The sequence below is a fragment of the Aythya marila genome (genome assembly GCF_965140915.1).
Source record: "Aythya marila genome assembly, chromosome: 11".
Lineage (NCBI taxonomy): Eukaryota > Metazoa > Chordata > Aves > Anseriformes > Anatidae > Aythya > Aythya marila.
In genome coordinates this window covers 9,825,684-9,852,494 of record NC_139052.1, presented here as the reverse complement: position 1 = coordinate 9,852,494, position 26,811 = coordinate 9,825,684, and the positions used below count along the sequence as shown (strand labels likewise).

General features: G+C 42.7%; 1 protein-coding gene across 6 annotated transcripts in view; it reads left to right on the top strand.

The window, feature by feature from the left end:
- Positions 1 to 21,549, top strand: part of NEO1 (neogenin 1) — a 188,483-nt gene extending 166,934 nt beyond the window's left edge. For 3 of the 6 annotated variants that reach the window (XM_082769410.1, XM_082769409.1, XM_082769407.1), the window contains exons 20-29: positions 508 to 702; positions 1,414 to 1,446; positions 5,437 to 5,505; positions 6,351 to 6,498; positions 8,601 to 8,839; positions 9,541 to 9,633; positions 13,868 to 14,026; positions 15,585 to 15,839; positions 16,160 to 16,296; positions 18,666 to 21,549. In XM_082769410.1, coding sequence (XP_082625536.1) covers positions 508 to 702; positions 1,414 to 1,446; positions 5,437 to 5,505; positions 6,351 to 6,498; positions 8,601 to 8,839; positions 9,541 to 9,633; positions 13,868 to 14,026; positions 15,585 to 15,839; positions 16,160 to 16,296; positions 18,666 to 18,749 — 1,412 coding nt within the window. In that variant the 3' untranslated portion in view covers positions 18,750 to 21,549. Of the gene's footprint in view, positions 1 to 507; positions 703 to 1,413; positions 1,447 to 5,436; positions 5,506 to 6,350; positions 6,499 to 8,600; positions 8,840 to 9,540; positions 9,634 to 13,867; positions 14,027 to 15,584; positions 15,840 to 16,159; positions 16,301 to 18,665 lie in introns of all 6 variants that reach the window. The other 3 variants (XM_082769412.1, XM_082769408.1, XM_082769411.1) reach the window with 2 other exon arrangements.
- The last annotated feature ends 5,262 nt before the right edge of the window (positions 21,550 to 26,811 follow it).

Sequence of the window (26,811 nt, the reverse complement as noted above, 5' to 3'; positions counted from 1 at the left end):
CTCTCCGGATTGTTTGCTTGTTAATAAACTGAAAAAGTAATAAACAATTAGATTTAATATGAACTCATAAAAACAAGTTCTTTTGCTGTACATGAGAATATTTTGTTGTTTCAAGGTTAGCAATTTTCCCTAAACATTAATACTTTGAGGATATATTTATAAGAGTAGGTTCATGTTATTTTACATTACTTGGTCTATGAACAGATAGAGAGGTGGAAGCGAGGAATTCATCCATACTTAATGAACAGTAATGAAAAATAATTTTGATACTTTAAATAGATTTTTTCTCTCAACATACTTTTGAATAGCTTAAAATTTTAGATGGGAAGGCTGTCGAATACATGAATACATTCCTAGTCTTTGAAAATGTAAGAATACACTTTCAAAAACCCATAATCATTTAGCTGTGCAAATATCATTAAAAGTCGATAGAACTCTTGCTGTTAGATCTTATGACTATCCTGTTCTTTTATGTATAAAGTTCTTTTGTTTCTTTCCTTTGAATAGGGTACATCATTTACTACAGTACGGATGTGAATGCTGAAATACATGACTGGGTTATTGAACCTGTTGTAGGAAACAGACTGACCCATCAGATACAAGAATTGACCCTCGATACACCATATTATTTCAAAATTCAGGCCCGCAACTCCAAGGGCATGGGACCTATGTCTGAGGCAGTTCAGTTCAGAACCCCAAAAGGTAAAGTATCACACAGCTAAATAGCTTCCTTGTTTTCTGAATGCCATCCCTATAGGAATAAGGCACCAAGTAGCATGAATTTTATATTTAAACTGGAAAAGACAGGGAGATGATGAAGTTGGATTAGAATAAAATTTTCCCTCTGATTGCTCTTGCACATGGTTAATGCATATGCAGATTTTGCTCAACTGTTTGCTTATTTGTGTTATTTCAAAATTAGTGGTGGGCCCTTAGGACATCTAGTTATTAATGCTGAGGATCCGTGTCCCACATGTGTGTTTTAGAAAACTACTTTCTAGTTGCTTTAGGATTCTAGGTCTTGTGTGTCATGTCTGCTCATGATAAAATGGTCCAAGGCAGCAGGATCTGGAGCTGGTAGCCAGTGAAATACCGCTCGCTGCTGGCTTGGTTGATGTAATGGGAACTAGTGTGACACAGTGGGCTCTTTAATCACGAAGTGCTTGCTGAGGGCTACCTAGTGAAATAGTACAAACATAATACCTTGGAAAAAAAAGTGCTTTAAGGAGAGGTGAAGAATAAAAAGTTATGAATCTAACGGTGCTTTTTCCATGCGAGTATTCATGGTTAAAATTGAAAGCTTTACTCTAGCCAGTCTGTTTATGCTATGGGAAACTTGAAATTCTGTCTCTCATTCCTTCAAGCCTTATGATCTTTCTCTTGTTTTTTCCTTCCCTGTGCTTGTCCCACTAGCTGAATCCTCAGATAAAATGCCTAATGATCAAGGTAAATGAAGAGCCATGCTTTCTCTTTTACTCAATCCTTTCCATGTGTTGTTTTTTCTCCTTTCCATGTGCTGTTGCATTTCCTAAATGAAACAAGTATCTGCTGCTCTAAATATAAATGAGCAAGTTCCTGTTGTGCTTTTAATAGTGAAATAACTGGAAGCTCTATTTGTGGTTTGGGTGTTCAGAATATAAAGTGATCTCTGTAGTCAGATGTCACATGAAGGGACGAGTGGGTTGTGCCAGAGGTGAATCATTCTGTCAAAATGAATTTGGATTAAGTGATACTCCAGCCAGCCTCTGACCATTGATGCAAGATCTCAGTATATGGAGGAGGAAGATCAGACAGTTATCTAATTAGCACAAGTGCTGTTTTGCAAGCTCTATGTCTATAATTATTTTTATAATAAGGGAAAGTATATCTGCTCTAGAAAGCTTTTTTGCAAGAGAGATTGTGTTTGTCAGCTCATTTAGACTCCAGACTCTCCTGAAGAGCACAGCATTAGCTACTAAAAGCCTTAAGGCTTTCAAATACTTGCTTGAAAAATGGTAGCTTTGAGTTTACTACATTGCATTATATGGGGAATGTCCCAGGGCTATTTTTGCTTGCTTCCAAATAAGCTGCAAGCCTAATAAAAAGGGGAAGAATTAGTCTAAAGGGATGATGTTTAAAAGGACATTGGCAAGCAGCTTAGACATACAATTAAATAGATCCTAAAGGGGATGAGAATTATCTTTTTTTTTTAACTTGCTTTTCAACCTGTTATTTGGAAGTAATTTCTTAAATATGCTTTACTAGGCAATTACAAAGTAAATTCTTACTCAGACTAGAATAACAGAGATGCTAGCTGAGAGTCAGGCTTGTCTGTGGGGAAGCAGAGGCTCCCCATGTTGTTGTTAGTCCTCTCTTGCAGGTAGAATGGAATAGGGAAAGATTAAATGGTTTTACTTAAAAGTTGCTGTTTACCCTTGCTCTAGTCTTCTAACTTCATTTCAGCAGATAACTAAATCTTCTCATCCAACATTATCTCATACTAAAATAATCTTTTCTTCTACTAACAGTTTGATTACATTTATGAATTTATAACATTTATAACTCATAAAGCCTATATAAAGGCCAAGAGAGTTTTGTTTCAGAATTCCTATAAGAGAATGTGGAGATCAGAAATCACGGCAATAGGTTAAATGTAGAAAAGGAAAACACAAGCTGAACAGCAGAAGAGCTTGCTCTGTGACAAGGTCCTATAATTGCAGAATTGTGTCCTTGAGGAATACTGAACAGGTTATTCGAGACTGGAAGGAACAAAGTCCAGTGGGACCAAGTCTCTGGTCACAGTGCTTCTGGTCTCCTTACCCCCATGTCAGCACTTTTCCTGTATTCAGGAGCAAGCTCCCCACCGTGTACAGGCTGTGCTGTTGGTCCCTGCTTTCTGGAATTAGACGCTGAGAAGTGACATGGTCAGTTAGATACCTGAATTTCACCATGTTTTGAAAACTGGCATTCGTGCCTTGTAGAGACCTTTGCTTGGCTGGCAGTGTGCACGCTGCTTGCTGCACAGAGGCCACGTGGTCTGTGCCAGCGCCTGGTGTCCCTGAGCTGCCCCCCTCTGAGGGTCGCATGCAGGTGGTTGTTCCAAGGATGTCCACAGCTAGAATATTGTTTCCTCCCTATCTCTGACTTCCAGCATTTTTATCATCAAAATGTGATTTACACTCTTGTCACATATGCACGTGTCCAGGGGCAGTATGGTAGTGAGTGCAGGCCCATGATAAACTGCCCTGACTCAGGGTCTTACACCCACATTTACACGTCATCCCTGCTGCTCCGTGCAGGTGACTTTGCGTATCTTATTATCTACTCCATCATTTTATGCCATCTGTGAACTTTAGTAGCAATTATTTTAATTTTCTTTCACAGTGTTATTAAGGATATTGAATTATACTTGGCCAAGCTTAGGTCTTTGCAGAACCTCATTAGAAATATCCCTTGTGAATAATGATTCTGCAATTATAATTCTTATTCTTATCAGTTAATTAGTTGTTAATCTTGTTAATATGTGCCACATTGCTTTTTTATTATGCTATTTTTAACAAAGCTCAGTGAAATGTTTTATGGAAGTCTAAATATAGTATGTCTGCATAGTTTCTGAGTTTCTGTTCTGAACTAAATTTATTGTCTGACATTGTTTGTTTGAAAAGACCTGTTTTCAGTAAAACAGGAAGATGGGCATGAAGTATGCCCCCATCTCCTATCTGTCAGTTTTTCCATGATCTTGCCTATTATAAAGATCCAGCTCCTGCATTAAAAATGCATAGGGCTGTCTATTTCTCTTTTTAAAATATTGCCAGTTATTTTTATTGCCTCCTCCTCTGCCCCCCTCCAAGCTTCTCTGGTACTCCACTCTGCCTTCAGTGCCGGGTTTGATTCAGAGAATTCACCGAGTTTTTTTTCACATCTGTTTGGTGCAAGTTATATGGTCGTACAGATCTAAATATATTAAATACCAGCTGATGAAAATTCTGTTTAATTTATTTCATCGATGCTGAAAAATTACCAGTCCAGTACTTCAAAGAGAAAACTCGTTTAACTGAATGCTATGGCCTCTCTGGGCTGGCAGGTGCAATATATCTTGTTCATTATAGATTTGTCCTGCAATACGCCTTTCCCATTATTATAGACTACATCTAATTCCTCGCTGTATACATGTAACATTCCTTCTTATTGTCCTCCTTGGGGTTTATTCAGTAGTCTTGCTGGTGCCTTTGCTGTTCTTATCAGTTGTCTTTATTTCACAGTTACTAATTTACATACTTTTGACTTCAGATTAATAATTTCCATTCATGGCACATATTTTTACACTTACTAGTTCTTGATTAGTGTGGATTGTTAACTGAGAAAACCCTTCTTCGAGATGTAAACTGCTGTATCTGGGGACTTGTTTTTTGTGGTTTTGACTTTTTGTGCCTACCTCTGTAAAAATGTGTCAAGTATAACAAATTCCATTAAGAGGAACATTGTAAAGGGGGGAAACGTAATGCAACATCCAAAGAACAGTGTTGTTTTTATCATTCGTGGTCATTTTGCACTAGTGTATTCTAATGAAAACACGTAAGTGATGAAAAAAACAGGTTTTGTGCACCTTTTCTTCTGGAAGCCTTCTGCTAACTCAGGAGAGATCTTGGTATTAGAGGTGAACTTGTGACTTCATGCCTCTTGCTGTGGCAGCAAGTGATCTGAGTTAGACCTGATTTACATGAGGGGAAGTGCTTGGTAGAGGAGCAGGAGGATGGCGTTTCAATGGGTAGGTTGGCTCTTGCATCTAGCACCCAGGAGATTCTGCTAAGAGGCTGTGCCATGTGCCTCGGATTGTAATAATTAACATATAGATACGTTTACTTCTGTTGCCAGCCTATAAACATAATGCTTTGAAACTAATTAATTTGTTTTCCCTGGGTTTTGCCAAAAACATTTCCGTGATAATTCATTGTCACTTGTGGCAAAGGTAAAACAAACAGGAAAGAATGGGGAGAATTTTAAAGCAAGCTTTTAAGGTTAGGAAGGGACTTAATATTATATTTACTGTGCTTTTTCTTCCTCGCTTATCGTAATTAGGGATTAGGAAAAGAAACCTCTATAACTACTGTTTCAGGATGATTAGCTGTGTGTGTAAGTGTGGCAAAACCATTTACCTCAATATATACCTGTGTATTACTGCAAATAATTTTTGTTGCATTGTTTAAAATGGATACTAAGCACAGGAAGCTAATAGCTCTTTTGAAGTGGTTCTCTTCCTGGAGAAACATAGTTGCCGTATCTTTATGTATGGGGAGAAAAGGATTAAGAAATGCTCACAATTGTTCAGAGAGAAATTCCAAAGGAGCTGCCTTGTAGTGCTAGAGCGGGTGTTGATGTGAACGTAGGTGTACGTGTGTCTGTATATGTATGTGTATAGATGCATTTATAGAATTACCCTATATGTGACTTTTTCAGCTTCAGGATCTGCAGGAAAGGGAAGCCGCCCAGTGGACATAGGGCCAGATTACAAACCACCACTCGGTGGTAAGTGTTGTTACAAAGCTTTTCAATTCAAATGCAGTGACTTGTGGTATTTCAGAGTGATGAGACAGCCCACCAAAAATAGTACACTGTTTACAACCCAAACCAAATCTGTTTCCATAACTTTTTTCTCGTATGATGATAGCTGTGCCCACTCGAGAAACTGTTATCAGACTTCTGTCAGCACTCTTGCCTACTGTGTAGGGTATTTGGAAAAAATACCTTCCCCTTCCTTTTCATTTCAGTCTTGACAGTAGATCTTGTTCTCAGTTTAGTTTTAAATGCCTGCTCTAGTGCACAAATGTAAAAATTATTCAGTGAGAACATATTAGGATGGAAAAAAATCATCTTAACCCTTTCTCCGTATTAGCACTGGGCAATGTGGAGCCTTGCCATAAGGTAACGCTCATTAGTGTTACATAAAAAGTGTTTTTTTTCAGAGGAAAGTGACCGCTGTAGAATATTGATACAATTCCTGTGATTACTGGGTCCAGGGGAATGCCCATTGTGCTGTAGTTCTAGCATGGTCCCGAGTTAATTCTCCTCAGACTCAACTATTGAATTTTTTTATGATAGCTATTAGAGTAGGGTGAACTTGAGGCTTTATAGACTGGTAGTTGGAACTGGATCTATAAAGCACCTTACAGATTACACAGTTGTACAGAAACACGATTGGCGAATGACAGAAAAATAAGTAAGCATTTCACATGAAATCCTAGCAGATAAACTGTCTTTCTTATTCTACTGATCTTTTTCCCAGTCTGGTATTGGCATTCCTTGCTTTTGTTGAGGATCTTTTCCAAGTAAAGTCTTAATAAAAAGTAACCCTTTTCTCCCTACTCTTACAGGCAGTAACAGTCCCCATGGAAGCCCTACTTCTCCCCTGGATAGCAACATGCTCCTTGTGATCATCGTATCTGTTGGAGTCATCACCATTGTGATCGTGGTGATAGTTGCTGTCTTCTGCACTCGTCGTACCACTTCTCACCAGAAAAAGTAAGGGCACGTAGCCCTGTCCTACCTTTCTCAATGAATTCAGTTATTTTTCTCACTTAATCTGTTCTTTACGATGTATAGATCTTTATGATGTATGGTTCTTTATGATGTATGGATCTTTATGATAGATATATCTTTATGATGTAGAGTTCATTACTTTTAAGCCTTGTAAGCTGTAGAAGCTCTGTTCTGACACCAATGTGGTAATGCAGTGCTGTGACATGAGTTTGAACTCCAGTGTTTGGCAGATAATTCAGTTGTATTGATGGATGTTATCATGAAGTTGGTGATGATGTTCATCAGCTTTTCTTAATCAGTATTTCAGAGTTTACAAAACATCAAAGGTTTACAGACAAAAATGTTATAACAATGCTTTCATATAGACCTACACTCCTTCTCTCTGTGAAGAAAGTACTGTTTAAAATACTGGGATTATCTTGCATTCTTGTCTGAATATCAGCTTTGTGTGCTTACAGTAATCACACCAATCTCTGGTGAATGTCTTGCTGGAAGCTCAGATGGTCGTCTGAGAGCTGACATCTCATTATGCAGCTTCCGTTACTGCTTGCACCAGGATCAGAGGCAGAATTAATTCAGGCAGAGCAGCATGCAGGCCTGGCTCTTCTGTTTCCAACCCTGTGCTGATACATCTGTGTAGAGCTGTGTGAGCTCAACAGCTCAGGCAGATTCTCACTTCTGTTCTTAGTATGTCCTCCACTGTGCACAGCAGGCTTCCAAGCTGTGCATGATAATAGCTAATTCTTGGACAGATTACTGGAGTGGAATCTGGAGCTGGAGCTGGACTCCTTAGAAAAGTGCTCCAGAATCCTAAATACAACTGTGTGTCTGACTTCTACCCTCACTCATCTGAATTAAGATGACAGCAGTGATGCTGCCATTCACTAGGCTACTGGAAGTTGTTTCTGCATGTTCTTTTAAAGAACTGAACAGAGCTGAAAGCTTTTTATTGTTTTTAAGTTTGAAGAGACTGTTTTATGCAAACCAGGGTTATAAGAAAGTGATTAAAAGCTTGGCTTAGAAGGTAATCCCACTTTTTTGCTGAAGCTGGACTATCCTGCAAGAATGCAAATTCTTGGGAGAAGAGAACGTGGATATGAGAGTCTAGCAGCTGGGAGATGTGATTGGGAGAGGAGAAAGTTCAGGGTCTTGTGCCCAAGAGAGGTTATTTATTTCTCAAGCAGCAAAAATAACCCTGTGAAATCTTGCCTTTGCTTTCCCAGTTTCTGAATGCCACCTCCCACATGCAGCAACACACAACCTTCTGATCTGCTTCATTTGTTCAACTACAGAGCTCACAGCCAGATGCTGGGAGCATGTCTAGCTGTGTATCACCTACACGAGACGCTCTGTTTGACGATACTTTCAAATTTGTATATAGGCAGATATCTTAGCCATTCCTAGCAAATGTGCTACCTAGAAGGGACGCGTTCCTCCAGCACTGCCAGGGCCCAAAAGGAGAAGTGAGTAGGGGGGGCAGTGCTGGAGCTCTGAATTTAATTTTTCCCAAATTCCTTCTTGTCAAATGTCTTCCCCACAAGCACTCTCCCCAGTTGGCTGCTGATGCTGTTCAACAGTGATGAAAAAGCACATTAGTTAGATGTGTCTAACCTGAGCAGTGGTAAAATGAATGTTCTTGTCATTAATCTTTAGTGTTAACCATCCTGTTGGGATAATTGGCTATTTCCACACTCCTTATGCAGCTATTGTTTGAGGTTGTTTGTAAACCCTGGAGTACAGCACAGCATGGTGTACATACACTTCGTGTTTAGAATATTCTTTTAATAACCATAAGCACTGGAAACTTAATTTTTGTTAATGAAAGCTTAGTCTGTAGTGCACAGTTCTACAGCATGTGGTACCATTTGAGACAAAATTCATGGCATCAGAGTTGCAGAATATGCAGGGGTATGCTTTGAGATGTCAGATGTGCTTATATGTAAAATTCAAAGCTTCCTGCCCAGTGGGTAGCTTTCGCTCAGCTGGATACAAGATCAGAAAGAAATCTCAATGAAAATTTGCCTTTTTCAACAAGTGAAAGGAAGCATACATCTAAGAACATTTCATTTGTTTTCCTTCCCAAGGAAACGAGCTGCCTGCAAATCAGTGAATGGGTCCCACAAGTACAAAGGAAACTCCAAAGATGTCAAGCCTCCTGACCTTTGGATCCATCATGAAAGACTGGAGCTAAAACCCATTGATAAATCTCCAGATCCCAATCCAATCATGACAGATACCCCAATCCCTCGCAACTCCCAAGACATCACCCCAGTTGATAATTCCATGGACAGCAATATCCATCAAAGGCGGAATTCCTACAGAGGTGAGCCATCAGCAAGTACTTTGATCCTGATTCTTAAAACTATAGATATTTTACTTTATCTGTCAAAATCACTTTATTGGCATGTTATTTGGTTACCATAATATTCCTTTGTTCTTACTTTACGAGTACTGAATTTGTCCTGTTCCTGGTTTATAAGGCTCTATGAAAAGGAAGGACCACATGTTTTACTGAGGAAAGTGAATGCACGAGAATTAAATAATGAATTTCCTGTAGTAAATACTGATTGGTAATCAGAAGATCGTGTAAGAAGTGTGTGACACATTTCTTTCAGCAAATACACAATCAGGTTTCGGCACCTTAGCCAGCTACTGCTCATCTCTGAGGCTTGGCTGAGTTTCCACATGGTGAGTGGTTTACGTGGTGATCCAGCACGTCTTACCCACACGCATGACTCTGTTCTACCACTCATTTCTCAGAGCTGCATCGCCAGAGGTTTGTGTTAGCCTGATGGCCTGGCGAGTTCTGGAGAGTGACCAGTTATCTTTAACACTCCTCCTCCTCCCCACTTCGTGGTGAAGGATGGGAGAGCTGTTTTTGTCAGTTGTGAGTCACAAAACTGCTTACAGATGGGAGAGCCCTCTTTTACACTCAGAAATAACGAGGAGGATTGAAATCATCATGGTATGGTATCACAGAAGTCTTGCTTCCATGGTAAATAACCTTCAGTATTCTTTCTTCAGGGCATGAGTCAGAGGATAGCATGTCCACGCTGGCAGGAAGAAGGGGAATGAGGCCCAAGATGATGATGCCTTTTGATTCTCAGCCACCTCAGCGTAAGTCAGCAGCCCACCTACCAGCTGTCCTGGATTTGGGAGCACCCAAACAAGCCATGCTGATGCTGTATGCAAAGGCACACACGTTCACTTACAGTCTCCCTGCTTACATCTCCTAAGTAGTTCTGTCATATCCACAGTGGAAACAGTTCAAAGAAGGCATCCTGAATCCCTTATCATGAAGGCAGAGTTAGATCGAGTTAGAAGGAATAGCTGTACTGGGCGGCATGCTGCAAAAGGGGGAAGAGTTAGAATGTGTCCAGCAGTCTGTCTGTCCCAGTCTCCAGCAGCAACAATTGCAGGTGCCTCTTAGGGAGAGCCTAGGAGCCTGGCTGCTTTTTATAGTCCATTCCCTTTGTATTCTGCCAGTATCCAGCTGTTAGATAGGAACTGCAGAGGGTACATCGCTGCTGACACTTCTGTGCTCTATTTACTGACCTGCTGAACAGGTCTTGACCCCTTTCTGAAACTGCTGTCTGCCCCTAGTCTCCTGTGGTAGCAAGTTCGAGAAGTTCAAAACCTGCTGTGTAACATAGTTCTTTCTATAGTCTGTTTTTAACCAGTCTCCTACTGGTTTCATCAAGAGATTTGTGGTTCTAGTACCGGAGGACCCAGTAGCGCATTCTGTGTTCGCCTTTCCTGCTGCCTTCCTGGGTTGGTGAATCTCAGTCAGGCTCTTCTCTGCCATTAGTTGTCTTCTTTTTTGGAAAAGATAACAAAAGCCTCTGCAGTATGTACAGTAGTTTTGCTCCGCAATGTGTCTATTATACTAATTTATTGAAATGTGGATGCATCACTGCTAGAGGCTGAGGTTTTGTGAGTCTGGCAGAGCAGACTTTTAAATGAGGAGGATGTCTGGCTGGTTGTTCCTTATTTGTGTATTTTGCTGCTAATTAATGACAATTTGAGCAAGTATGCTGACTTAGAAATTGTGTTGAAGTAACAGAAATACAATTATTATTATGAAATATTTTCAGAATTAAAACATACCTGTGGTTTTCAAATGATAAAATTCTGAGATGAAAAGGGACTTTGCCAATCCTCTGAACAACTAGACTGAAACCTTGACTTCAGCACAAGTGAAACTGTGAACGTTTACAAAAGCTTACCTGCACCGACAGAACTGTGAGGCAAAATCACACAATGCTTATTTGGTATGAGCTTTAGACATGTCTTGTTCAGGGACATGTCTTGTTCATGAACATAAAGTTCATGTTTAACTCAGGTAATTGCTACTGTTGTTACCTGCTGTCATGTATGGGTGTCTAACGGTGGACACGGCAGCTATTGGATTCTGATGATTCCCTGTCCCATGTCAGGTTCTGGGACATGATGAATTCAGACTTGTGTGACCCCACAAAAAAAATCAGACTGCAGTGAGACTTCTTTTGCACTTTTCTGATAATGACAAGTGCGGCTTCCTGTAAATGGGATGCAGCATAACACAACATAATACAAATGAGTACAGGAGCCAGTGCTGAAACATGCTGAGTACTGCACAGAAAGAGCAGAGCAATGCGCGTTTCGTGCTACAAAATTCAGTGAGAAAGATCTGGCAACTTTACACGATCACTCCCACACAGGATGGGAAGATGTGCAGCTGACAAGAGTGATAGATACGGTGGTGGTACATATTTTATGGAGGTAGCATATTCCAGTTCCACTTTATAATGGTATTCAAGCTGATGTGATTATGTTGGCAGATACAGTTGTGGATATGATTTTTCCTTGCAGCACCAAACCTAGCTTTGACATCTTTTTTTTTTTTTTTTTTTTTTTTTTAATGCCATTCCTGCTGTGTTTGCTTGAAAAACATATGTGTTTCCCCTCCATCCTGCAATAGATCCTGCCTTGCCCAGAATGAAAGAACCAGCTGCAGACACAGCTGGCTTGGTGCAACAGGCTAGCACGATGCACTAAAAATGTCAGGAAGGATAAGTAAGGTCCTCTTGTGCCTTAGGGCTTGAGATTGTTTTTGTGACTTTCTTTTGAGTTTTTGTCCTGTTTGCAAAAGCTCCAAGGAGTTACAACTGTAGAATTTTTTACAGTCAGTGAAAACATAAAGGTGATGTCTTTAGATACTTTCTTGCAGAAGCTCCACTGAAAATGGACGTTCTGGTACATGAGGTTCTTTTCAATAAGCAGCATAGGCAGAACCATTTAGTGTGTTTAAGCCTGTGGCTGCAGATACCTTCCTGTTCCTTTATTTCCCTGTACTGTAGTGTTCAAATCTAGATATTTTTCCTCTTAAGTACTAAACTAGGATAACTTAGTATGTTCAATTTCAGTATAATTTCCAGCAGTGCAACAGGAATGGTGCATGCCTAGTTAGTCCCTTCCTTTTGACAACTGGAAAACAAAACTTCTGGAAGGGTATTAGGAAGCAAAGACCTATTTATTTATTAATGCACATTTTTCTTTGTCTTGTTCTTCCTATGATTTTTTTTCTTCCTTGAAATTAAATAGCACATTGTGATCTGTTGTTACAGCATACTGATTTTTGAACTGTAAAGCTTTGTGTGATTTAGGTATCCAGAAAAGTAATTGCAGAGTTGCCCTAGCTGGATGGCTAGGTGAGAAGGTGCACATACCTAGGACCTGGCTTTTCACTGGATCAAGTTTTTCCAGCTTGCTCACTGGATTCTGCTTTGGGTGGTGTTTCAGAACTACTGTGGTCTTGTTTTTTCTCCATCCCCAAGCTTTTAAGAAGTGTCTTCTGAGGCACAGAGTTATGTGCAAAATTTTTATTGCAGTTGCAGAAATGTCTAGGCAATCTTTTGTACTGACATTCATTATATTTGATAATGACCAAATTGATACAGCAGTAGTTTTTACAAGTAGAAGTAATTAAAATGTTCATGCTTATAAAATGTTATGCCTTACAGTCTATGTGCTTCCTACCTTGCTGACATGCAGGAGAACTCCCGGTGGCTCTGATGACTGTCACCCAGTTCTTGTGGTTTATTCCTTGATTTGCCAGTTCCCTGTGAGACAAAGTGACACTGTAATCTTCCTTGAGGCTCTTAGTGAGAATAGCTGGTATTTTATTGTGACTGTATCCCTGGACATGTTTCCCTAGGATTTAAATCTAGAACCGAATGCTCAGTAATGGAGTGTAGTTACTCTTCATTTATAGGAGGCTGATGATAATGGGGTTGCCTTTCTGTGGGTCTAACTTAATGGTTATTACCAATAGCTGAAAATCTGTACACATATTGCCTCCTCTGATCAATTCCCATATTCTGTCCTGCTGACAGGCTATTTTCCAGGAAATGAAGAAGTCAGAGGGTTCAGGTTTCTTTAGTCAGCCTTTGAGTTCAAACAGCATGCATCAATGCAAGAAGTCTTAACTGGATTACCATTATAATGATAGATTTGTGCATCGTCAGTCCTAGAAAGTAACTTTCAAAGGCACCACATGTGGAGAATTTCCAGAAAAGGTTCAAACCAACCAACTACAACTGTGTTTTTCTTCATGGTACTAATGCTAGCACTGACCTTTGGCCTTTTCCTTCTGTTTTCTGTGTTGAGACTTCTTTTGGGTGATTTTGAGCAACTCAGTATTTCAGTCTCTCCTAAGAGCTAAACTGTACACTTTTCCTCCCATGTGGGGAGTAGTGGGACTTTGTTTTGCTGTTGTCACAAGAGGGTGAGGGCAAAGGATGTTTTACAGTAAGTATAAAATTCACGTGTGTCAAGCAGGAATAAATGCAATAAAGACAGCAAGATAAAAAATGAGAAAAAAATGAAAAAACTGTTTTCAGTTTTAAATGTATAGGAGCAGAGCTTTACTAATTCCGCACAGAGGGAGTGAATAGAGCCTTTGGTGTCTGTCATGTCCTATGCTTATTTGTCTTACATTAATTAATTAACCAAAGATGCCACATTCCATTACAATGTTGAGAAATTCAATGGCAGTCACAAATAGTTTGGAATTTGAGCTCAGATGTCTCCTGTATTAGGTCTGACATTTATAGCACAGCATAAAATATGTGGAGTTTTAAAGGGAGTGTAACAGAACTCTTGGAAGACACAGCCAAGAGAAGAGCACTTGCTGCGCAGGAAAATGGAGGATTCTGCTTCTTTGGGGGGTTTGTGTCTTGTCACAGAGGGAGCTTGTCCTAGCTCCCCTGCTCAGAGGCTTTGTGGGAGAAGGGAGGGATGTGGTGCGTTTCAGTACATGTGCATGCTTGTCTGTATGTTAAGCATTTTTCTGTCTTATATTCATTCACAGCTGTGATTAGTGCTCATCCCATCCATTCACTCGATAACCCTCACCATCATTTCCACTCCGGCAGCCTCGCTTCTCCAACTCGCAGCTATCTCCATCACCAGGTCAACCCGTGGCCGATTGGCACATCCATGTCCCATTCAGACAGGGCCAATTCCACAGGTGAGATATAAACATGCAGGTAGATTTTGATTGTATTGGAACAATGAGTGAAATGTGGAATCAACAGCTGAAACTTAACTTGGTCAGTCACCATTTTGGTCTTTGCCAAAATTCATTCATTGAGCTGAATGAAAGTAAAATTAACTTCTAAGGTTTTTAGATAACGACAGACAGCAACTAGCGCTGTGTGTATTTGCTTCGGTAGGTGACCCATAGCATTTCCTGGCTTGTTGCCAGTAGAAGACTATGAGGAAGAATGGGAAAAAGTACTTCCCTAAGAGGCAAAGGGATGGGTTTAAGTACAGACAATATTCTTGACAATTAGATTGCGTTTTATGTAGACTGCTTCTCGTGTAGCTCAGATACTGATCCTTTCGATAGGTGATAATGCCCTTGGAAAAGGAGGCTTAATGTTTTATATACATACAACTTCAAAAAGGAAGACTCCTTAATATAAAACCTTCAGCCCTGGAGTCTGAAACATCAGTTTACATCTAATATGAGCTATTTAATGTGATAATAACTTTCCTAATTAGTTGTGTTTAAAAGTGAGACAGAACAAAAGTCCAGATTTTGTTACTGAGAGCTATTAGTTAATCCTCCTGAAGCACAAAGAAAATTGTGGTGTTTCCTATGCGGCGTTTTTCAGTCTTGACGCACAATTGCTTGCGATAGTTTTTGTAATGTCTCCAGTTTTCTTAAAAATTCTGAAGCAACGGTATTGCTAAATTGCAAGTGGATAACATCCTGAGATGAAGTGAATTCTGGGTTTCTGTAGCTTAAGGTCTAAATTTTAGTTAAGGTGCCAGAGCCAACAGTATTGTTTCCTCTTTCCTTCTGAAAACAATTCACAAGGGTGCAAACACACAGATGATATGTTAGAGGCATAGGTTCCTCTTGCTGTGTTTATGCTGCTGAAGTGTCAGCTCTTGCCATCCAGATCTTTTCCTGCATATGATCTGATCAGGATCACGATGCCCTAAATTCAAGGTACCATCTTGTTCTCTGAGATGTGGGTGGAGCTGCTGCAGGCAGCCAAATGAAGCCTGGGATTTCATTTCAGTTTTCAGCAAGTAAATGGATTTGAAATCTTTCTCAAAAAAAAAAAAAAAAAAAAAAAAAAAAAGCTCTTCTGTATGCATTTCAGTGATATATGCAGAACATATACCTATATAAGAATTCCTGTGTTGTGAAATACTGAAGTATAAAATGAGACTGAAGATTCGTGTTCTGTGCTGTTCGTCTGAGGCCCAGGCTGCTGTCTGTCTTCTTACATGTAGCTGTTCCCACACAAAGCTGTTGATTTGGTCTTATACCTGTGGACTCATTCAGTTCTCCAGCTTATTTTGTTACTGAACAGCTGTTGCCGTTCACTCTACAACAGGACGGTTACATGGAACTGGTGTTAATTGCTACACAGCTGACTCGTGAATTTGCTTCTTAGCTTATAGCAGCAATCTTGGGAATGGTGCTCGTAAACACTACTGCTTTGTTTCCATGTGACCACAGAGAAAATTTCTGTAAAAGGAAATAAACCACAGCTTCTTGTCTGTTGTAGAATCTGTTCGAAACACACCTAGCACGGACACCATGCCAGCTTCCTCCTCTCAGACATGTGCTGACCATCAGGATCCTGAAAGCACCACAGGAGCTTACCTGGCTAATGCACAAGAGGAGGATTCAGCTCAGAACCTCCCCACAGCACATGTTCGTCCTTCCCACCCGCTGAAGAGTTTTGCAGTGCCAGCAGTCCCACCAGCTGGTTCCACGTACGACCCTGCATTGCCAAGCACCCCGTTACTGACTCAGCAAGGTGAGCAGGGGAAAACTTGCCAGAGACGCTTGTCAGACAGAGAAAGAAAGAAGGAGATTTTAAGCAGAAAATGATGGGGAGAGTTGGGTGTCAAAGAAAACGTGTCAGACGCTGGACTGATTTTTTTTGATTCTATTTTCAAGGCCCTTTTCAGTACATAGATTAACTAGACAAAAATTCAAATTCAGCATTTCATTATTTGAAGTGTTCGTTTTCCTCTATTCTAATAGAAACCTTTTTATTCTCCTACTACCAAGAGCCTTCTGAATAGGCAGAATATTAATTAACTGAGGCATAATTATATAACAATTTCTTTTAAGCTCCTAACCATCCCGTTCACTCGGTGAAGACTGCGTCAATTGGGACCTTAGGAAGAACTCGACCTCCTATGCCAGTGGTAGTTCCCAGTGCCCCTGACGTGCAGGAGACCACCAGGATGCTCGAGGACTCGGAAAGCGTAGGTACTCTTACACTGCCAGCAGCTTCGTTTGGCAGTGCGTATCAAAATGGTGAACCTCTGTGTGTATGATCGTTGTAAACTTCAGTAATGACTGCACTGAGACTTTCAAAGGCAGAGGATAATGAGGCTTCTGACTTCTACCAAGTGCCATTGCTTGTTAACCCACATAAAAAAAATCATCTACTGCCAAAACCTTCTACACAAGGCTGTGAATTCAGAGAATAAGCACATAAATGCAGGTATTAATAGTACTTTCTAATTCTGAAAGTTACCTGTGAGCATACCTCTGTTTCTCGTTATGCACCACTAAACAGATGCAGTGCTTCCATCTATTCCAGTCCACAAGGCCCACTGAGTCAAAACTGATAAACCTCCAGCAACATTCTGGCTGTCTTGAAGCTATTAGCTGAACGTAGAGTAACGGTCTCACAATTACAAGAAGGGAGTAAAGCCAGATACTTGTCTTCTAATTTTTTACAACACATAGCACCTAATGGAGATGATGAATTTATGACTTGGCCTTCAGTACACAAGGTTCTGTACTGGAGCTGTGAAAGTTCCCCTGCACGTCTTTTTTTTGGCTTACCTTGGCGTAAAGAGAATCTTTGTTCACAGAGCTGTAGGCCTCTAATGGTGCCGCTTGCTCTTCTGTACAGCTTAAGGTGTTGTGTTCATGCTCACTTTGAGATGTCATTTTTTTCTATCTGTTTTGCAAGCATACCGTGCCTGGATCCTTTTAAAGTCCTGCAGCTGCAGCTTCCTGTGCTGTTGCATAGCCACTAAAGCATCCAGAGTGTCATTGCGAACGAAAAACTTAGCGTTAAAGCCAAAATGTTTAATTAAAGCCATGATCCCAAATATTTAGATTTCATTCTTGTGAAAGTGTTCTGACTTTCCAAGAAAAATACAACTATTGAGCTTCTTTGGAAATAGACAGTTTTTAAGAGGTGAGGATCTTCCAGGTGTCAGGAAAGAGCTATTTCTTTTGAAATCACAGGCCAAGAAGTTCTTATATTAGCTATTGTATTACTGTTAGAGGAAATGCTCATTTTGAACGATTTTTTTTTCATGTTCCCTTTTTCTTGCATGCCTTTGTCACATTGTTGTTGTCTCTAATTCATCCTCTTGATTTTACTTCTGTATGTGCTGGACTCTAGAAATTATATGCATACATGTACTTGATCTAGTATACTTTCACTCCTGTATTTGTCGCTCCTATGTTACTTGTTTATTTAGAGTTGGTGCCAAAACACTTATTAGTTATTCATCAATTAAATTTATAACTTAAATATATACATGAATAAGTTTATTAATAAACTAGTACAATATAAAGTCATCATGCACACTTTATATGCTAGCTAAATTATGAGTTTTAGGAATTAGGATTAGAAGGTGATTTGAATTGATTTAGTCCTTATGAGAAGAGTAAGTCTGAATACTTCCAGCTCACTGATATTTATCATTGCCAATTGCTGGCAGATAGCGTGTTAGACACAGGACAGAGAGGACATCTCTGGTACAAAACAGTCTAGATTTGCTTGGTAAATCGAAAGTTGCTGCTCTTCTCTGCTTAAATGAAAGAAGAGGTTTGTATTTAGGAGCACAGCAGTGAGATAACACTGCCAGGTCTGAGCACTCCAGTTTAGGGGTACGCAGTCAGCTGAGCAGTAGCTTTAATACTAGGCTCTAGCCAGAAGGTCTAATAATGGGCCTCAATTATATAGAGCAGAAATGATCACACAGGAGTTCTGGGGCTCCTGATTTGGCACTATTAGAGCTGGTACTGGAATACCACGAGCAGCCTGGCTCGCCTCCTATGAAAAGAGTTCTATGTCCTTCTATGAAAGACTTGGCTTAGAAAGGTTTTGAGATGAACTAATTCATGGTATCCATCTATGTACCTGTATAGATTACAGTATTACAATAGCTGAAGCTAGACAATTGAGGCTAAAAATGGAGTATGATCTTTTTAGCAAGCCTAAGTGTGTTTTAAAACAATTTTACCTGTATGATTTTTTTCAATTTTTTTTTTTCCAATCAAGCCAGGACACTCTTTCTAAAATACCTACTTCAGTTCAAAGACAGCTGTTACCTTGAGGCAGGAACTGACACAGGTGAAACAAATAAGATGATCACAGTTTCACAGTCAATTAAACCATAAATCAGCATTGCAAAAAGATGTGCATTTAAAATAGTGTTATTCAGCATATTAGTTCTATAACTCTCAGTAAATCTGCTTCTGCTTACTCGTGTGTCAGAGCCACAAGCTATACTAGAATCACTGACCACTTCTTATTCCTTACTTTGTCTCTCTCCAAAGACCGCATGTCACCTTGTCAGTAACTAACTCTTTCCATCTCCCACAGAATTATGAACCAGATGAGCTGACCAAAGAGATGGCCCACCTGGAAGGACTTATGAAGGACCTTAATGCCATCACTACAGCATGACCACCTTCACCAGGACATGACTCCAAATCGTATCACAAGTCTTGGGACTCAGCCTTGGAATGCAAGGAATTGTACAGAGAATAAAAAATACAGAAAAAGAGGGACAGCACATTGAGAGCATTCACAGAAAGCAAACGAACCAACTGGTGCATTTGTGCTACGGCTCGAAGAGAGATGACCTTTCTTGTCATCATCCTGCAATGAAGTCATTGCCAGGTTGAATTCCATTTACCTGCTGAGACCATGCAGGATGGGACGCATCAGGCTGAAATCTAGCATCCAGACAAAAGGAAAAAAAAAAGTGGACTTCACATTTTTTTTTTCTGGTCAGGTTTTGTCTCAGTGGTGTGATTGCCCTGCCTTTTCAGTGTTGGACATTCGCATTTATGTACAATTTTGTGTTTTTATTTTATCTTTTTTTTATAAAAAGGAAAAAAAACTAATGTAATCAAAAAAAAAGGAGAAACTGTTGTTTTCCACAGCCTAGACTGACATTTGACTGCTTGTTCTATTGTGTATGAAAATTCATTGCCAGTGTGGGTTGTTTTGTTTGTTTTTTATTCTGCGTATAATTACGTCCCCTTCTGGCAGTTAATCCATGGCCTTTTGGGATGCTGCACTGCTATTTGTAAGCTTTTTTTTTATTATTATTTTTATATTATAATTATTAAAAGCCTGACTTTCTCCTCTCATCACTGTGAGATTACCAGTCTGTTTGAATTGAAATGTAATTTGAAAGGCTTGTTTGTCGCTTTTTGTGCAGTTTCAATATTTTGAGTGGGGAAAAGTAGATGGGGAAGGGGAGGGGATCCAGTGGGAGGTTTCATTATTGTTGTTTTCCTGTCTTTCTACATTGACTCGAAAGACTGAAGAAAATGAAAGCATCTTCTGTAACGTCCTTCCTTGTAACTTCAGCATACTGTGTCTCTGGTTACTGAATTGCAGTGAGAGTCATTTAGAAACATTAAAAAAAATTCCTCCTGTAAAGTAGGGTTCCTTATGTTTAGATGACACTACAGCTTATTTTGGCATCAGTGCTCTGTTTTGTTGTTGTTAGGTTAAAGACCGCATCATGAAACTAAAGTGCAGATTAACACTCACGCAGCACAGAGAACTTGGCACAGGCAGCAGCGCCCAGGCACAGCATTTTGCTGCTGGTGCTGCTGAGGTTTGAGCAACCTGGCCCTCTTCAAGCAGACAGCTGTGGACCTCTTCTAAAGATTTTACGCCATGCCTTTGAGAACACATCACGTCCACAGGCTCCTTCAGCAGCACATCCAACCCCAGTGCAATTTCTCTATCCCAGGCCATTTAAACGAGAATCCTCTTAAGGATTCTTGAGAGACATAAGCAAGGCAAAATGTATTTTTTTACACTTTTGAAACCATTTAAAATAAAAACAGTATTAGCAACTCAGGTGCTGTTCACATTATCTGTCTAGAAAGGAAGGAAAGTTAAAAGAGAGCTCCTGTATGAGTGGAAAGAAAAGCTTTTTTATTTTCTCAGTATCATTGCTTGGCTCTGCCATACTCTGTGAGGAGGAATGGCAGAAAAGGAGACTATTTCAGTGAGAAAAATAAACAAAACCCATCTGCCCAAGAACCTTGTGTGTATTTTCACTTTTAAGATAAGATGAAAGAAACCCCCAAACTTACTGATGATTCATGTGGAGACTCTGTTCCTCCTGAGCAATGGGATTTCTAGCTTGGAAGCTTGGCATTAATGATGGAGGCAGTGCAGGTGGCAGGCAGTTCAGATGTGGGGCACTTCTAACGTAATCCAGAGCTCCTCAGCTAGACGGCTGCACCTGCTGGAACAGAACAGGAGATACCAGGATCTGTTTTTAAGTTTAAAACAAACAAAAATTGATTGCTTCCCACCCACTCCTTATTGGATATTTAATGGATTAAAATAATGGATATTTAATGGCTGTTTTGCTACAGCTAAAGCTCTGGGCCCATTTTCTTAATCCCCATCACAAAAAGAGAGCCCACGAATCATTCTGGAGAGCAGCAGGGGTTCGGGCTTTAGTTTTACTTCCTTTCTTTTCCTGGACTCTTTGTGCCATCATTTCTAGCACATTTGCTGGATTTATTTATTATTTGAAGGAAAGGAGGGAGGGAATCGATTGGAGCACCGTGGGCCACCTGGAAAATTGACGTTTGGACTTTTAATCAATACAATTCAGGGCAAAATAAGCTACAGAATATGTATTTAAATAATAAAATACACACCTTGTCCTGAAAGGAAGGGTGTATGTTTTCCTTTGCCTATTTTTTACCTATACCCAAAGAAATAGCATCTTACATACACAGTATTCTTAGCTGGTGGGTCTTTGTGAATATTACTTATGTATAACACCATGAATGTTAATATTGTCATTGAATTTGGGGAGGGGAATATTTTTAATGATAAAACAACTGTTCAAAGTTGGTTTTTTAAGGTTAAACTAAAAAAAACATTTATTCAATTCAGTGTACAATCTGTATTGCACTTTTTCACATTTTAATGCTACGTTTTCTTACATATCCTGTGATTTTAAATTTGGACATTGTGTATTCTTGTAGTGTCATAGTCGAGCTGTTAAGTGGCAGCTTCCCTCAGAGAGATTTGGGGAAAAAAAACTGTATATTGTTTTATGATTCTCATGTAGAATAATTTTGAGGACTGCTGTAGACGTCTACCTTTCTGTACAATTTTTTTGCTTTTCTGTAGTATTTGCTGTATACTCTATGGCTTTTTTTAATAACTTCATGTTTATTATTTTGTATTGGACATCCAATACACTTTTTTTAATCCAATCAAATTCTGGTCTGCTTGGAGAGTTTGTTCTCTTTTCAACTATTCCTCTACCTTGTTTTCCTAACCAAGGTGGTGACCAGGTTTGGGATTTTACTCGAACCTTTTTTGTTGTGGTTTGTCAGGTTGCTTCCTCCAGAGAAAGAAGAGGAACAGGAGGACACCATTAACACCATTATTCCCACCCCTACACAGGTGTGGAGCATGTAGTGTCTTCCTGGCTAACTCCCTACCCTCTGTTTGCAAGCTCAATGGCAAAAATATCATCTAACAAGCAAGCCTCAGGAAGCAGGATTTCAAGCCAGTGGAAGTACGTTTCAGAGAGGAACTTTAGTAAGCCAGTAAATCACAGGAAAAAAAAAAATATATATATATATATATATATATATATACATATATATAAATCCTTGAATATAGCACTCAAAGTACTGTAAGTGATATCCTTGTTCTTACCTTCATGCTTACTCCACTCTCCAATACTGAAGAGATTTGCTGGTCATCAGTCTCTTCTCCACAAGCCAGCCCTAATTACTGGTGTCCCACATTCCTGAGGGTATTAGACCCTTCCTCACCCTGACCTCTGCCAAATGAGAACAAGCTACTGCATGGCTTTGCACTCCCTTCCCCCATCCCTATTTTGCTAGGCAGGTTCTAGTGTTCTCTCCAAAGTTTTGCAACTGTGCTGAGGTTGTGAGTGGAAACTGGGCTCCCACAGTTCTGAAGGCAGGCTGTGACCCTGCAGCCGGGCAGGGGCCTCTCAGTCAGGCAAGAGTTGGTGAGAGGTGTAAGGGAGCTGGGAACAAAGGTGTTAGTGATGTAGTTGGGAGTGCCACAAGGCACAGCTGAGATGCAGACACAAAGAGTTGACACAGCAGAAAAATGTGACCTCTATTTACTAACCTCTCTCTTAGGAAGTGAAAGACCACCTCTTATTTGGCCAGCACAGCTAATTTCCTCGGGTACTCGCATTGCAGGTCAAGGCAGATGAAAGGTGGCGGTTTTCTGAGGGCCACGTAGTCTGTTGTAAGGCAGGTAGAAGGAACACCTGCATTTGTGCCCTTCTGCAGGCTGGGCAGTGCACGGCAAGGACACTAGATGGCAGCGATGACTTGCTGGTAAGCAAAGCTGCAAAGCAAAACCACAAACACACCATTTTTTGCATCTACCTGGAAGAGACTGTTTCTCCTCAGCCTACATTAATTAAGGAGACTGAAATTAGTGATGTTCTTTTGTTAGCAGCAGCATAGTAATGAGCTCCTGCAGCAAACTAGGTTTCTTCCTGCCTCACTGTGTCCTTCCTTGATAGCATTTATGCTTCCAACATAGGCATAAAGGTTTGACTCGCAGCAACTCAAACACCTTTGGTAAATTGGTGCAACACTTGCAGACTTCTCCGATTAAAAGCAGCCTCCTGTCTTAAGGCAGGAATTAAGGCTGGCTTTAAACTACCAGCAAGTCAACATTCAGCTCAAATAAGATCATTCCTATGAAAGCAGACGTGATTTTAGCTAAATTACCTTGGCCAAAACCATTAAATTGGTACATTTTTCTGCAGGGGCAGCTCTCCCCTAACCAACCATAGGGTTTGGTCAGGTTACACCTGCTCTTACCGCACAGGGGATGGTGGCTCCAGGAACCTGCCTTTTTAACAGGCAAGAAAAGCCTGAATGTGGCAGCTGGCCTGGGAGGTGAACCCAATACAATGAGGGGGAGCAAAGAAACTTGCTGTAGGGGAAAGTGTCCTGAACCAGTCAGCTCAGCTCCCTGCTCAGGGCTCCCTACACATGCAGATGCCAGGCCCATTTCCCCTCTACAGGCAGGCCCGGCAGCAGTTGCACTTGACCAAGAACCTATCCCCTGTCCTCCAGGGGAGCGGAATTTAGTGTTTTTTGTTTGTTTTCATTTTTTCAGTTATTCCCCATTTTCAGCTCCTGTTGCCCCACCTTCTTCCCTCAGTTCCCATCTCTCCCCAGACCCTCCTCTCTTCCAGTACGTGCTGCCATTCCTCCAGACCTTCCTCTCTGTCAGGACAGCGGCCGAGAGAGACAACTCTCAGAGGACTGCAATTCAGAGCAAATGCTAATTTTCCTCGGTGATTTCTTAGGAGGGAATTCCCAACCTGGCTGTGGCTGTCTCAGGACACCCGACCCTCTGTCAAACAGGAGGGTGGTGCTGCTCTGGTGTCTGCAAACCCTGCTCATGTGAACCAGGCTCAGCACAGCCACGGTTAAAACAGCAGCAACCCCACTGCTGCAAAGGCTGGGAGAATTCACTGAGACGTGCTAGAGATGTAGCAATAAATTCACCACGTTAACTTAATCCAAACCAGGACTACTCACACCTAGCAGGCTCCAGACAAGGGGAAAGCACCCACTGGCCCATGCCTGGTGGTTTTGCTGCATCCCTTTTGTTTCAGGCTGCCAGCACGTCCAGCTCGAGTACTTCCATCGCACTGTCAGGGTGGGGTGAGGGCCTCTGTCCTGGGCTTCAGGCCTGAGGGGGAAAGGAGCAACCCCCGTCACTGCTCCTGGCCAGCAGAGCCTCAGCAGGCAGAGCTGGGAGCGGGTTGGAAAGCGTTGACCCCGTCTCACAGGGAGGGCGAGAGGAAGGGGCTTCCCCAGGGAACCTGGGGGCAGCCACGTGCCTGAAAGCCCCTTCCCACCCCACACCCTCCCCGAGGCCGACCTCCCAGCCTCCTTGCACGCGAGGAGCACGCCAGGCCACATTGCTCCTCTGTGGGCACCATCACCATGGGAACTGCATCCACTTAACTCAGCCAAGCTCCATGCTGACAGCGGCTTCCCTCCGGTGCAGGGGTTCCCCCGCAGCTGCTGCGAGGCAGAGCCCCGGTCACGCACTGCTCCGAGCCACCTCCTGCCTGCCCGCAGTGAGGCTTCGGAGCCTCATGGCCAAAAAATAAAGAAATCTGTGGCTGCCAAGGAAACCTGCACCTCTTCCTGGTCCTGTCTGTCCTCCAGAAGCCCTCAGTCTCGAGGGCTGCCACTGTGTTATCAGTGATGTGGGAGTGTCACCTCCCAAACGCTCTCAGCCCCGGGCAGCAGGACTGCTCTGGCAGTCACATTTTGCCCTCCTCATCCTGGGTTTCCCCCATCTCTGCCTGCCCCTGCTGTGGTATTGCTGCAGCCTTGTGGCCCTCACAACACCCCCACACCCCAGGGACCCAGCCCCACGAGGAGATGCTGCACAGGGGCTCCCGGGGCTGATTTCCCTGATCCTACAGCATTCACTGGCCTCTCTTACCCCCAGGTAAACAAGGTGCTTCTTCCCAGCTCAGCCTGCTCCCAACCACTTAATACCAAGCCTGCAGCCTTTGCACAAGCCCCTGCTGCTGCCCCTTCACAACCTCCAGCAGCCCTGCTCCTACCAGGGCTGAACAGGGCCACCCACACCCCCAAAAGTGTGCTGCAACTAGGGAGCCACCCCCAAATCCCCACTGCTGCTCTTACCTAGCCAGGCCTGGAGGAGCTCTCTGCTCCCTGCGAGGAGCCAGCTGGAGCCTGCCCCTTGCCCCAGGTGTTTCCCATCTCCCTCCCTCAGCCCCTTCCCAGGTGCTGAGCATTAACCCAGGTGTCTAATCCAGCGCTGGGGGCTGGTTCTGTTTTGCAAGCCAGCCAGGCTCGCGTGCAGGTGGGCCTGGAGAGCTGGGGCTTGGCATCAGGGGATGAAGGCTGGGGTGCAGGCAGCCATTTCCAGCCTGCGGTGATTTAGGAGCTGCGTGAGATGTGCTCCGAGGCACTGAGACTGAGGAAAACGCAGCAAGCAAACAACAGCATCACGGCAAACGTGATGGATGCTGAGCCCCCAGTGCTTGTGACTCACGGGCTCCCAGGGGATATCCCTGACTCCCCAGGACAGGCAGCTGCTTGTTTTTATACTGCTTGAACCCAAATCCTCTGATTTTGGAGACGGTTTTGCTGGGGGATGAAAACAATCCATGTCATGTGTCATTGCACAAGTGCCTTCAGGTGCCCCTGCTGGTCCCTGGGGCATCTGCAGCTCCTGTAGGTGCTCTCTGGGGTCTTCTTGGTAGAGCTGATTAAAAGCTGCAGGTTAAGCCCCTTCCCAGAGCTAGGTGTGCACCTCCTCCATTGCCACAGCTTCTCCGGCAGCACAAGCCTTATAATGACATGAAATATCAAGTTGTCCTGGCACTCGATTTTTGCCACAAATCATGAGCTGCAAGAGAGGGCTGAGGCAGCAGGGAGGCCAATAATCCATCAGGGGCACTGCTCCTGCCTGGCAGGAGCTGCAGACACGGGGCAGGCCAGCAGCGTGTGACCCCAGGCTGGGGTGCTGAGCCCCTCGCAATGCAGGGGAAGGTGCAGAAGTGCTCACAAAGGAGCAGTGCTGAAGCCCTGTCCTTTATCCTTCCTGCCCTCCCAAGAACAAAAAGTCACTCCCGGGTCCCTCCTACCTCCGCTGGGTTTGCTGCAGCAGTGCCAGGCCACTGACGGAGCACCAGAGAGAGCAAAGAGCAGCTCCCATCCCTGGTGAGCCCCCCCAGGGGCCGTGCTGGCCCCCGTGGTGCGGGGAGAGGCTTGTCAGCACTGAGCCTCTGCGGAGAGGAGCTGGCAGTGATGGGTACGCGTGGGGACGGAGCTGACAGCAGCCTCTGGCCGCAGCAGGAGGCCAGTGTGGGTGGACAGGGCACCGGAGAGGCAGCGCTGGGCCTGGGGAGGGCAAGTGGCCGTGCCCTCCTGCCAGCCACCCACGGCACCTCTGATGGAGCTGGAGGGGCAGAGCAAGCGTGCTCGTGCTGCGAGCCGTGCGTAGGTGAGCCCCAGCCGTGCCCATCACAGCTGAGGAAGGCAGGTGCATAAAAAAAATAAACTGAAGGGAGGTGGGGGGAATAACCCAGAGGAGCTGTCTAATTTACAGCCCAGCCAGGGAGAGCAGCTTCCCAGGGAGGGGAAGGTTCGGGCACGCAGGGCTGGAGATGCTGTTAACGCCTTCCTGCCTGGCACTGCCTGCAGCCTCAGGCAGCTCCTGTTCCCCTCCTGGGAGCCACGCAGGGTTCCCAAGTCTTGTCCCCTCTGTCTGGGGGATTTTGGAGGAGGCAGCTGGCCCTGAGCATGCTGCAGTAGCCACAGCTCATGCTGGGCAAGAGATTGCCTGGGAAGTCCTGTGAAGGGCCTGCTGTCTGCTGGGCTCCCACTATAAGCTATCAAGCTGCTGTTTCTCCTCCATGAACATGAAAGAGCCTCTACCTCTTCCCAGTGATTTCAGTCAGTGTCTTTTCTAA